Consider the following 12,550-nt stretch of genomic DNA (forward strand, 5'->3'; position numbering starts at 1 on the left):
TGTGTGTGTGTGTGTGTGAGCAGTCAGGACGTGGAGGATCACAGGAGTGTGTGAGGTTAGGCTCACAAACGGTTGAACATGTGAATTAGGACTCTGGGCTTCACACAAGGAACGGGGTGGTGTGGTTTTCATCCAGACGTCTACTTACTGACAGCGGAGATGGCCGCAGAGCGTTGGAGCTCCAGGCCTGAGTGCAGTTGGCTTGCCCACCACCAGGAGCCTGTCCTGGGGCAGGGGGCTGGGCTTGGCCCGGGGCAGGGGCTAGTGCTAAGGAAGCAACGCCGGGGCCTGGGGCTTGATTTGGGCCCGGACAAGGCTGGGGGCCCTGTGGTGTATGGGTGTGGAGGGAGGAGGTCCAGGAGGAACAATAGGGACCCAAAGGATGGAGCAAAGAATTGTGGGAGATTGAAAGAGACGGTGAGGGAAGGAAGCAAGGAAAGGTCCGAGGTACAAGTAGAAAGAGGTACATCAGAGTCAGATTAAAGCAGCTACAAGGAGACGGGAAACAAGATAAACTAGAAGCAAATATAATCAAATGATGGGATTAGCTGTTTAAAGTCTCTACAAAGACACAACAAGTTGCAGTTACATTTCAGCTGTGGAAAAATGTGATTATTTAAACAAGGAAAGAACATCAATAATCGATCGCCTTGCTTCTTTAAGAAAATACAATTAAAGAAAAGACCTAAAAACAAACATTTGGAAGAATCTGTAGAATCTGTTGGTGTCTGTGTTCACCTGTGTGAAGATGAGGGTCTCTGAGTTGCGGCTGTCCAGGCTGAGGACGAAGCGGATGGACTGAAAGAGTTCCTGGATGCTGGTGCGAAACTGCTCCTCCTCCATACCGCAAGTTGCCCGAGAGTAGAGGATCCGAGACTGGACGATGAACTTGAACAGATACTCCAGAGCCTGAGGGTCCATGTTTGTTTGTGTTTGTGAAACAGAGAAAGAAAGAAACAGAGTGAGAGACAGAAACAATGTAACTTACAGTAGAAATATTTTATTTACATCCCCAACTTCAGTATTTCTTGTATCATTTCATTCCAGAAAGTCACAAAATCTAAATTTGAAAATGTAACTGAACAATTTAATGTATACCTATTAAATAAAATGTTTTGAATCATTTTGGAAAGAGAATCCCACACACTGCTCCTTTAACTGTTTTTGTAACTTACTCATGGCTGTCAGCAGTTGGTTTGTTCATATTTAACAGGGTATGGCCCAATGGGACACCCCATGACTACAATTCCACTACTGCTACTTGTTACTTTGATCATGAAGGTCATGCTACAGTATAGAGTATGTAGGCTACGATATTATATAGGATTGAGTATTAAGTTTAGAGAATATTATAGATCCAAGACGAAACCGACAGAAGGGTGGGACTGAGAGAAGAAGGTGCAATTACACATCAGTCTGCTACTTCAGCACCACGGACAGCGCCGAGGATTTCAGGCTTTTAGAGCAGAGTTCGGGGCCATAGATTCTAACTTGCACAAACCTCAGTCAGATAAAGGATCAATAAGTCAGGCAGACTAGACTAACATATTGAACTGAACAACCCCTCTGCCCTTGCTCTCTCTCTACTACTGGGGGATAGAGAGGAGGGGTTGGCAGGTTAATAAGAGGGATAGCATCCAACCTCAACTGCGACTGTCAATAAAAGCGACTGCACTGCTGCATGAGTTTTAGATATGCAGGGTAATGTGAGTAGAAATACTTAGGTCTGAGGACCAGTGTGTAGGATTTAGTGGCATCTATCAGTGTAGTTGCAGTTTGAAACCCCCTCGAATCACCCTTCAGCTCCAAGCATGTGGGAGAAATTACAGTATGTATATTTATATATATTTATATTTTCAGGTGATCATACACAAATGAAAACATACCTATGCATATTAACTTCCATTTCTGCCAATAGATCCTCAGAGAGATCAATTATAAAGGGTGAAGTTAAGCTATCTGAAAACAGTTTAATATGCCAAAAGTCTTTAGACACAGTTGATATTTGTGTAATGTTCCACAGGATAAGAAGAGACATGGTCCTTCACTTCCTAAAAGGGTGAATGAGTTAATCGTTTTTAGACTGACAGATACAGACTAAAACAGACGGACTTGCGGACGTGACCACAGACAGGCTGGTAGAAGATGAATTTAAAAAAAACTCAGATCTGAACCCACAGCTGCAGCATGTGTCAAAACTATCCTCAATAATTCACACCGTCCACTTTCACATGACAGTGTGATCCATTTGAGACGGATGTTTGAGTCTGATGAATATTTTAACATGCTGAGCAGCATTTGTTGGCTTAATGTGGAACATTCTGTACATCTGCCTGAGATGGTGCATCTATTCTCAGCTCTACCTAGAACACTGATGCAATGATGAATACATGCTGGTCAGCTTTTTGTTAGTAGACTGAGCAAGGACATGCCGTGGGAGGAATTAAGGTGTAAAAATGTTGATCAATTTTGATTCAGGACTTTTACATAAAACAGTTCAGATAAATAATTTAAGAGATTTTGATCAGAATAATAACTAAAATCTCTGCATCTTCTTGTTTGTGAAAGCCAAAGGGAATTAAAAACAACTTTCTAGCAGAGGTAACCAGTGTTTTATTTAGCAAGTGGAGGTCAGATGTTTGCTGTTTGCTTCTTTTCAGGTCCCTACTCTCTTGCTTGCTCTGTTGATCAGTTGCTAGGTCCATAAATATTTTCCCACCCTTTGGGAGCTGCAGTTTGTGCCCTAGGAGTGGAGGTCAAGTGTTTGTGTTTGAAATGATGAACATGTGGTTTGTCTGTACGTGGTCGCGGCTATTGAAAATTCATGCTTCCTTACTAAATGATCCATATAAACCAGTTGTTCCCATCCCTTTTTCTTAATGGAGCCATTTTCCAGTGACATATTTTATAGGTATTTCAAATTCTATATAACAATAACGGCAGGACGTTTGTGTAAAATGAGGGGATTCGCATGAACATCAATCAGAGATGAGTTTTCCTGATATTTTCAGCCACTTTTCGTACAGTTATTTTAATAAATTTTTTATCAATCATATTGATTATTCGTCTTTTCTTCTCATTGTTCTATTTGCTCTGTTTATTTTAAAAATAGTTCTCTTACACTTAAAATCAGTAACAATGTCACTGACTTGACTAACTGATCTCATATGTAGTTTTTTGTATAAAGTAAAGTGCAATATCGGCGTAAGTATTAAACAAAAGTGATATAGTTAGTTATGTACACACAGTATGTTTTAACCAGCAGCCTTGAGTGGGAACAGCTCCTGTTGTTGCTGTTGTTTAAAATATTCAAACACTCTTTAGACGAGTCACAAGATGCTTTGAGGAGGTTTGTTTGGACACACAGTGTCAGTCAGTGGTTCTTACCCTCATTGCTTCCTGTATGTGGTCCTGTCTGACCACCTCTGCAGAGCGGTCCATGTACCACTTCAGACAGCGGATCAGCTCTCTGAAACACAACAGTAAACAGTACTCGATTATGACACATGACCCACACAGCAGGGTTTTCCTTTTACACATAGAGCACACAATCTGGACCACACACACACACATTGCATAACTTTTAAAGAGAGCATATTAGAGTCTAGTCTGTCTGTGCTTTGACAAGTAAACCAGCAGTCAGTCAGAGAGTCACTCACTTATAAGCCAACGCTCCTGCAAAGTGCTTCTGGATGTATGTGTCCATCACCGGCCTGAAGTGGTAATATTTACTGTCCCTGAGTAGGTTTATAATAAAAACCTGAGAAAGAGAGACAGAGAGACAGACAGACAAACAGAGAGAGACAGAGAGAGCTGTTACAGTGTTTCCTATTTAACACATTTGTCCACTCAAAAGTTACATTGTCAAAACTGAAAGCCACTGGCCACAATGACACATTTTGTTTGCAAAATGCCAGGGATGTCCCGATCCTCTTTAGTCCTTTTTTTATTATTCAGGCCTTCAGAAAGTACAGAACTGTGAATACCAGTACTCAGCTTTACTTATCTCTTTTATTTTTTTGCACATACTTACCAATGACTGGAACACCAGTGGTCCATATTTGTCAGTGTTGTCATCCAAGATGGAGAATAATGTGTCCAGAATGTCTTGGAGGAACTGTCAAACACACACACACACACACACACACACACACACGCACACACACTCAGAGATTACATTTATGTACTGTTATCAGGTATGACTGATAAAGATAAGCTTTGAAGAAAGGAATGACAGCTTCCTGTTTACACTGTGGTGTTGACAGACGTAGGGGATTTAGTTTTACTTCAGTTTTAGGGGTGGCTACCAACATGATACAAACACAATTTGCTCTCCTTGGTGTGAAATACTGGACGCCGGCTGCCTTTTCTAGCTGATTTGTCTAAAGTTCAGCTAAATGCTGTGCACGTCATGTAATGCACATTAATAAAAGTGGCTAGCTCGTACTATTTATTTGTACAAAAATGCAAATGATTCAGAAACGACAAAAAAAATGCACTTTCTTCTGTCACATTTCAAATGAAATATCTCACGTGTATTAGTAATTTGTTACAGAATTTGCTACTAATTCTTCTCTGACTAAACCTCACCTTCACTATCTCCTCTCCACTGACGTGCCGTAGCCGACCGAGAATGTCCATGACCCGGTCCGGATGGGCCTTCCACTTAAGCAGGGCCAGGAGGTCCACTGGAAGACAGCAACAATGTCAACTACCAGCAAAGACACAAGCTAAAATGTGGCATGACATGGTGAATATATAAGTGGAGACAGAATCAGAGCATCTAACAGAGCTAGAGCTTTACTCGCTTCTTAGCTGAACAATGGGACATATGTGGGCTTTTCTTGTCCTTATTGCTAGTGTTTGAAATGTTAAGTATTGTAGCTTCGCCATAGCAACTACTTGATGATAATAACTCCGCTGTATCACTAAGATGCATATTTAAGTTTAATTTACATTATCCATGAGTGCTCTGCATGCATCCACGCCTGAATAAACATTAGGCTTTAAGTCTTTTCACACTGGCTGTCTCCGGACAGACCCCCTATAAAAACATGTAAAAATAATCATCATCGGCGGAGTACCGTTCTGAGTGAGCTTCGTGGAGGAGAGCTGTGTGGAGATCCAGAACGTCTCCTTGGTGCTGCGCTGGAAGATGAGGCTGGATGGGATGCTGGGGCAGCTGTTGAAGTCTTCCTTACAGCAGGGCAGGCCCAGGTAGAGGGCGTGATTACTGAAGGTTGTGTTCTCATCACACTGAGACCAAGAGGAGGAAAATAAATATCAGGAAGAAATGTGGCTTGCTGACACCTGTAAAAATCCACCTATCTTCTGCTAGGACAAAGGGTGGTGAGTCACTTTGTGATAAGAGTCTGTGATCAGTAGCAAGAAAACAAGAAGTGAGTGAACTGACATAAAGATGTGAGTCTTTGAGTCAGTTCACTCCCTTCCTATAGTTCCTGCTCTTCCTGTAGTTCCTGCAGTAAAGCAACAATCATGCCTCACCTTGTAAACATAGAGTTCATGGCTCTCGTCTGAAAGAGTGGTTCCATCCTCCCTCATCAGAGGAGTGAAAGCGAAACCAAACAGCTTCTTCTCTCCTTTGTCTTTAGCTGTAGAGTGCAAACGAGAGCGAGAGACAAAGACACAAAATTAGAGTGAAAGAGACACAGAAGAAGTTTAGAGTGAGGTAACCCTGACCTTTTGTTTCCATTCCGTGACTTGGTAAATAAGGTGTGAATTTTGGACATGTAAGCAGATGGAAACGATAGGAAATCAGATGAATGATAATAAATAGCTTATTTGGTTGACATTTTACTGTAGTTGACATTAATAAAACTACTTTTACATATTGTTTATTTCTCTGCACAGATGTAATCTGTAAGTCCTGCTTCTCACATTAATCTTCTTTTCACTGACATAATTCATTTATTGGCAAACTCTGTGTATACAAAAGTTTTTATTAAACTCATCTATTATCACAAACACTACTAATAACAGAGAGTTACTCACTGGAGCAGTGTCTGAACTCGAAGCGTAGGTGGGACCCTCTAAAGCGGTCGATGGGAATCGGCAGTTTGATCACTTCACTCCATCGAGGGCTGTTGTTATGGTAGAGCACGAAGGAGCGGTGCTCCGGCACGTTGGGCTCACCTGAACCCAGACTGATGCAGTCCTGCAGAGGGAGGCAGAGAGACACACAGAGAGAGGGATGTGAACATCCAGCCCTGAGGAAAACTGCATGACACAGTGTATGTTTCACACATACATTAACTGTCTCTGACAGGAATACGTGTTCATCTTATGTCTGCCACTATAACATTTTACACTGTTTAATTAGAGGACAATTTATTGACACCAAAAAGACAGACAGCTAGGATTATTCAAGTTGAATATGAGAAAATTGTCAAATGGGAAAATACAGAACAGGTGGGTTGGTTATAAATTTATACAAATAGTTTGATTTGGTGCAGAAGACTCGTCTGGTGTTTTATGCTACTGAGTAAGTAAATGCATCTGTCATCATTATTGTTTATGTCAAGGAAGTCATTAAATGATGTTTTATGCAAATCTTTATTTTAAGATACGTCAATTAGTAACTGCCTGTCAGCTTGTGGATACTGTGGAATAAGTTGGCAGTAGCAATGAACGGCTGTCCGCCATGTGGCTGTGCTGCTTGTAACATAACAGTAAGGACGGAAAACTCCCTTCAACTGACTGCAGAGCAAGATTAAATTAGCTGAATGCTCGATGCACTAATGTTCTGTATATGTATGTAAATGGTTCATTAGAGGTTGTTATTAGATTACAACTCTTATACAGATAATTTTCACTCCATGAGAAGATAGTTTGGCTGGTAACTGTTACAAAATGGGAACGAGGTTATGGATTTAACACTGACAGAAAGCTAAATGGGCAGCGGACACCACTGATAATTCCTTGAGTTTCCTGATATATGTTTTGTAAGTTCATTTAGGAACTGACCTAACCAGTCACTGGAATTTGATTTGCCCATATGGGTACTGATGTTTAACTTCATGTCTCCTCTGTAAATGTGAACAGGAACTGGACCAGATGAATCAGTGAAGCTTGAAGTGTACTGAGGGTTTATAATGAGGGTTCTATATATGGCAGCACTGCATCCCTACCTTCAGGATCTCTCCATCAGCATAGAGCACGTAGACAGTGACTTCAATGTTCTTCTGAACGCTCTTCCCTCCTCTCTCAAAGTCCCCTCGCTCCAGGGTCAGGTACAGGTCGTTACGGATGTCACCTGGTACCGGGATGGACACATAAAACCTTACAGTTAGTTCCACATTACAACTGAGAAATGTTATGACTCAATCTAGTCCACTCTTCTTCTATGTGTAATATGCACGGCTTTTTGCAGTTCTTTTCATGTACAAATAACCGACAGCAACATACCAGTGATATTTACAGTGGGTGCAAACATTCACCTGCTTACCATACGTATATTTTTTGGTCTTGTCCAAATCTTAACCCTGAACCTCTCACGGCTCTATTTGGAATCCCACCACTTGCGACTTCCAATTTCCCTTTGATGAAAGGGGCGTGTTCTGGCCTTTACAACTCTATTAGCTAGATGCCTCATTTTATTTAGGTGGAAGCACGCTCGTCCTCTCTCCCACAATAGTGCGAGAGGCTCAAGGAGATCCTGAACCACATCAGACTTGAAAATAATCGATTTTCACTTAAAAGACTAAAGCAAACCTTTCCCATTATTATTTATTTATGTATTATGTATTTAGTTTTAATGATTTATTATTGCTGTCCACAATACTTGTGTAAAAACAATTTAAAGTTTTTAGAAGAGGGTAACACTTCCTATTGAGGTATACATATTCACCATTTACTAGTTGCTTATTAGCATGCATATTGGTAGCACATCGACTCCTTTCTTTATTAGTCATTAAAAAGCACTTATTAATGCCTTACTCTGCATGATAACAGTCTAGAACTACTTGGCCATTAGTGTTCATAAATATTATTATTTGCTCAGTAAGACTTTGAACTATTTAACTTGTATTAAACTTGAATTGAAATCGTTTACATTGAATTTTACATTATCATTAACTTAACTGAGAAGAGAAATGTTATGATGCTAAAATCTGAATATAAGAAAGACAAACAAATACGCAGATTGCTGAAAGATTAAAAAACATGTTCAGCAATTCCAGATGCACAAACATGCAGCCTCCCACACAGCTTGCATTGTGTCTTATATCACTGGATATTCTCTGTACAAACACACACACATTATGTCCACAAACACATATTTCTCACACACATTCAAAGCTGAATACCTCTGACACACACAAGACTGATCACCTGTGTTAACGTGTGTGGAGTCATTTATCATGTCAGCTTGTCCTTATAGAGGAGATGCCACCCTTAATGTATCAAGATGGGAGTTAAATACTCACTCCATCACTGCCCGAGGGGAGGCTATATGTGTGTGTGACATGCATGGTTAATGTATGTGAGAGAGATGTGAAAGACATATGGTGTATGTGTGTGTAGGTGTTTCCTCGTCGGCCCGTTTTGAAGGGCGGTTTGAGGGTAAATCTCTTTGGTCATTGAAAAAGGATTTCTCTCTTGTGTTTTCTACCATTATCAGTTACCAGAGCATTATTAGTCACGTGGTATGGTCAAGTTTTAATTGGACAATTTTTACAATTAAAATCAGATCCAAAGGCTGTTGACAGTGAGATGGATTATCCAGAGTAGGCAGGACATTATGTATGATCAAATAAATCCCATTTATCTCCATTATATTGGGCTTGCATTAGACGTTTCAGAGCCAGATAAAAAGAACTATATGCACGGCCTGACACCACAAGAGAAGGTGAGAAATTGTGTGTGTTTTGGTGGATCGAACCTTTTAACACATGTGGACCAAATATGTAAGACTCCCTCTGGTACTCAAGCAGGTGGCACTTTTGAATGCTTGTTTGTACACTGACACAACATTGTCTGTGTGACAGGATTCTCATCAGTCTGTGTTTATACTACATCTAATATGTAGCTACTGACTATGTCCTCTGAACCTGTACAGAGGACATTAAAAAGGGTGAAACAGAAAATACAGAGAGAAGAGAAAGAAGAAAAACTGAAGCTTTTTGGAGGTCAGCATAGTTAGAAAAAATATTACCTCATAAAAAGTCAAATTACTTTTAGCAAGAGGAGCACTCTGACTATTGATGGGTGATAAAATAATACCCCAGTATTTCAGGGTATTTCTGTGACAATACTCTTGACGATATAACAAAACACTGAGAAATAGTTCTGTTCAGCTCTCCTCAGTGCTTCTTCTTGTGGTGGTGAGATAAGTTTGTTGTATTTTCCATTCTGTTGTTACAGTCTTCTTGCACTTTTTACACACTCTTGTACATCTTTTGTAACCACACTACTCAAGTAGCTCCTCTTTTTGGTGCTAACTCTTCCACTGTGGAGCCGGGTGCCATGCAGTCTTGTATTTAAAGAACTGACAAACTAAAGTGCTCTGACACCTCCTCACAGCGTCATTCAGACCTCCTAAATCTGTGTAAGAAATACAAACTGCTGGTTCTCTGTAACAGCTCGTGTGTTACTGAACAACTACTGGAGAGTGCAGTTCTGTTTAAGAGAAGTTACGTTCAGTGGACACAGACACTAAACTGATGCTTTGCATGTAAATCCAGCCAGGACCTCAGTATGATATACGGTCTCATTCCCCCAACGCTGCAGCATCCACACACACACACACACACCCACACACACATCTCTCTGGTAGATGAAATGTTTCAGGGTCTTAATCAGGTTGCAGCCAATTGGAAACATGGACGTTAATCTCCTTTCTAAATGGGAAAACAAATTTTCTTTCAAACATAAACATAAAGTAAAAAATGTAAATACTGTGTAACAGGAAACAATTTTCCCTCTCTGGTTAATGGAATTAAAAATTACATCTCTATTAGTTCTACAGTGGGAAGAGAAAAGCTGTCAAAAGGTAAGGGTCTGTATGTCTGTTGGTGATTTATTTAAAGGCCTAAAGGCTTTACTTTATTGTTGTTGGTGATTTGTAAATCTGCTGGTACTCTCTTAGATGTGTACTGTTGTACTAGAGATGTGTAATTCGGGAACAAACCAACGAGTCTGCTACCGTCTTTATTTTTTTATTCTTTTTTTATCAATTAATTGAAGACATAATAATATATAATCATATGTACCTATTTGTTAAATACAATCCAGAAACGTCTCACTTTGGCAATTACCGACCCAAGCATGGTGAGACTTGTGGAATAGTGTTTGATTGTCGTTTAAAGGTCCAGTGTGGAGCATCCAGGGGGATCTACTGACAGGAATTCATATGTATGTTTTCATTATTGTATAATCACCTGAATATAGGAATAGTGTGTTTTCGTGACCTTAGAATGAGCTGTTTTCATCTATAGATGCCACAGGTAGTCTTCCATGTTTCTACAGTAGCCCAGAGTGGACAAACCAAACACTGGCTGTAAGTAGGGCCTTAAGCGTTTCACAGCCACAATAGATTCTCCCTCACGGTTGGAAGACGAGCAGTATTCAGTTTGTTGCAATCTGCAACGTCAACACTAGATGCCACTAAATGCTACACACTGGTCTGTTAATTGTATTAATAATAGTAACATTTAATAACATTTCCAACAAACAAATAAAGGCAATGTAATAGTTAATACTTCTGATGCAGATATACCTGAAGAAGCAACCAGTTTAAAGGTGATTTGTGGTATTTTTTTAACCAGGGAGAAAATAGCTGATGGCATTTTGATTAATTAATTACCATTTAAAGGCACAACTACAGTAACTAATGTGTGTGAAGGTCCATCTCATTAATCCAGGTACATGAAGAGAAAATGAATCCAGTATACTCTGTCATATTTACTAATCCAAAAGGCCTTTCTAGTTCTGAACTGAAACTTTTTCAAGTCTACAATGTTGGAATAAATATATTTTATGCTATCTAATAATATAAATGATAACATATTTGCTGACTATACACCTTTACTTTAAGGTGCAGTCAGTGAATATTACAGTCCGCAGAGAGTCATTGCTTCCCCATCCCATAAATAAATGAATGAACTGGACACCTCTTTGTGCTGTGACATGTGTACACACGTGTACATGTGGCTGACTCACCAGGCATGATGACATCAGGGAAGCCCAGTTTGCGAGTGATGGCCACCCCCCTGCTGAAAATGAGCGGGTTCTCTCTGCGGACCTGCTCCATGTCACCCCTCAGCAGCTGCAGAGAGATGATCAGACCTGCAGGGAGAAGTAGAGAAGGAAGGAGGGAGAGCAATAAGTAGGTTGATAAGCAAAACAAGATAAAGAGAGATTGTAGAGAGAGGTAAGGATGAAACCAGTGGAGAGGAGAGCAGTACGCAGGTAGAGGTGATAGGGGAATAAACTGAAACAAGCTAAACCTCATACCCACATTTAAAAGCCTGGTTACTGGTTCAGGTTTTCCAGATAATACTGTTTTTTTCTGCCAGCACTGTGTTTATGTTTCTATGTTGTATCAGAAACCTCTGAAGTGATGTGAGCTCTTAAACTGAAGGCACAGTGAGTACCGGAGCTATGTGGCTGCAAAGAAAAGCACATCTTCATTTTCTATAACAAAACATCGTAGTGTATGATGAATACAGTTCAACGGTTTCTCAAGAGGGATGTTAAATTAATGAAAATAACCAAAATGTAAGAGTGTGAGTGTGTCTCCAGCCTCCTTCAATAAGGACTACAGCTACATTTCTAAAAGATAAACTTTTGGGGACGCCGGAGTTCACAGGAGGCTGAGGTTCCCTGCAGTGACACTAATTAAGATGATTTTCCAGCTGATGTCAAGTGATGACATGCATGTGTCAGTCAGAGTGCACTGGACAAGCCGCTCCTGGGAGGTCTGTGTGTTTGTTTTGTAACTGAGTTCTTCTGAGTTCATGTGTCTAACGAAGTTTATTGGTGTATAGAAAACTGTTGAGTGTTTTGTGTGTCTGTGTGAGTGACGCTCTGTCCTTACTAATGCAGTAACATGAGTCACTGATGCCCCTGGACAAACATCTGTGCTATAACAGAGGTAACAAGGTGACTTACAGAAGCGAAATATGGAAAAGGCAGAGAGCAAAGACACACAGACTGTTGTTAATGTTAGCACAGAGAAAACAGCTGATAGCATTCGGATTAATTGATTTGGTTTTAATGTACATCTGCAGGCAGCCACCTTTAACATCTTTAACATTAATATAACAGCAAACAACTATTTGGTAGGTAAAGATATAGTGGACTGAAAACTACACTGGTGAATTTAATTATTAAAATTAAAGATTTATTACAACCAAACCAGAAGGTGGTTGTTGTTGGAACAGTAGAAAGACTAACAAAGATGGTTTTGGTGAATTTTATTTTGTTTCTGTCCACTTTGAATGAAGTTTTCTAGGTGGCAGGACCATTTTAGGAGGTGTATAGTGCCCATAGAATATGGTAAATGGACCTTTTACACTACGTGCCATATTCA

General features: G+C 40.1%; 1 protein-coding gene across 1 annotated transcript in view; it reads right to left on the reverse strand.

The window, feature by feature from the left end:
* LOC118328758 (dedicator of cytokinesis protein 3-like) overlaps positions 1–12,550 on the reverse strand; it is a gene marked incomplete in the record, with an annotated part of 127,180 nt that overhangs the window by 21,339 nt on the left and 93,291 nt on the right. The window contains 10 exon segments of the mRNA XM_035662658.1: positions 739–909; positions 3,388–3,469; positions 3,660–3,760; positions 4,034–4,117; positions 4,591–4,688; positions 5,085–5,256; positions 5,506–5,612; positions 6,013–6,175; positions 7,149–7,273; positions 11,179–11,304. Of these exon segments, the coding sequence (XP_035518551.1) occupies positions 739–909; positions 3,388–3,469; positions 3,660–3,760; positions 4,034–4,117; positions 4,591–4,688; positions 5,085–5,256; positions 5,506–5,612; positions 6,013–6,175; positions 7,149–7,273; positions 11,179–11,304 (1,229 nt within the window).

The sequence above is a fragment of the Morone saxatilis genome, unplaced genomic scaffold, assembly GCF_004916995.1.
Source record: "Morone saxatilis isolate NCDOM2014 unplaced genomic scaffold, NCSU_SB_2.0 Contig18, whole genome shotgun sequence".
Lineage (NCBI taxonomy): Eukaryota > Metazoa > Chordata > Actinopteri > Moronidae > Morone > Morone saxatilis.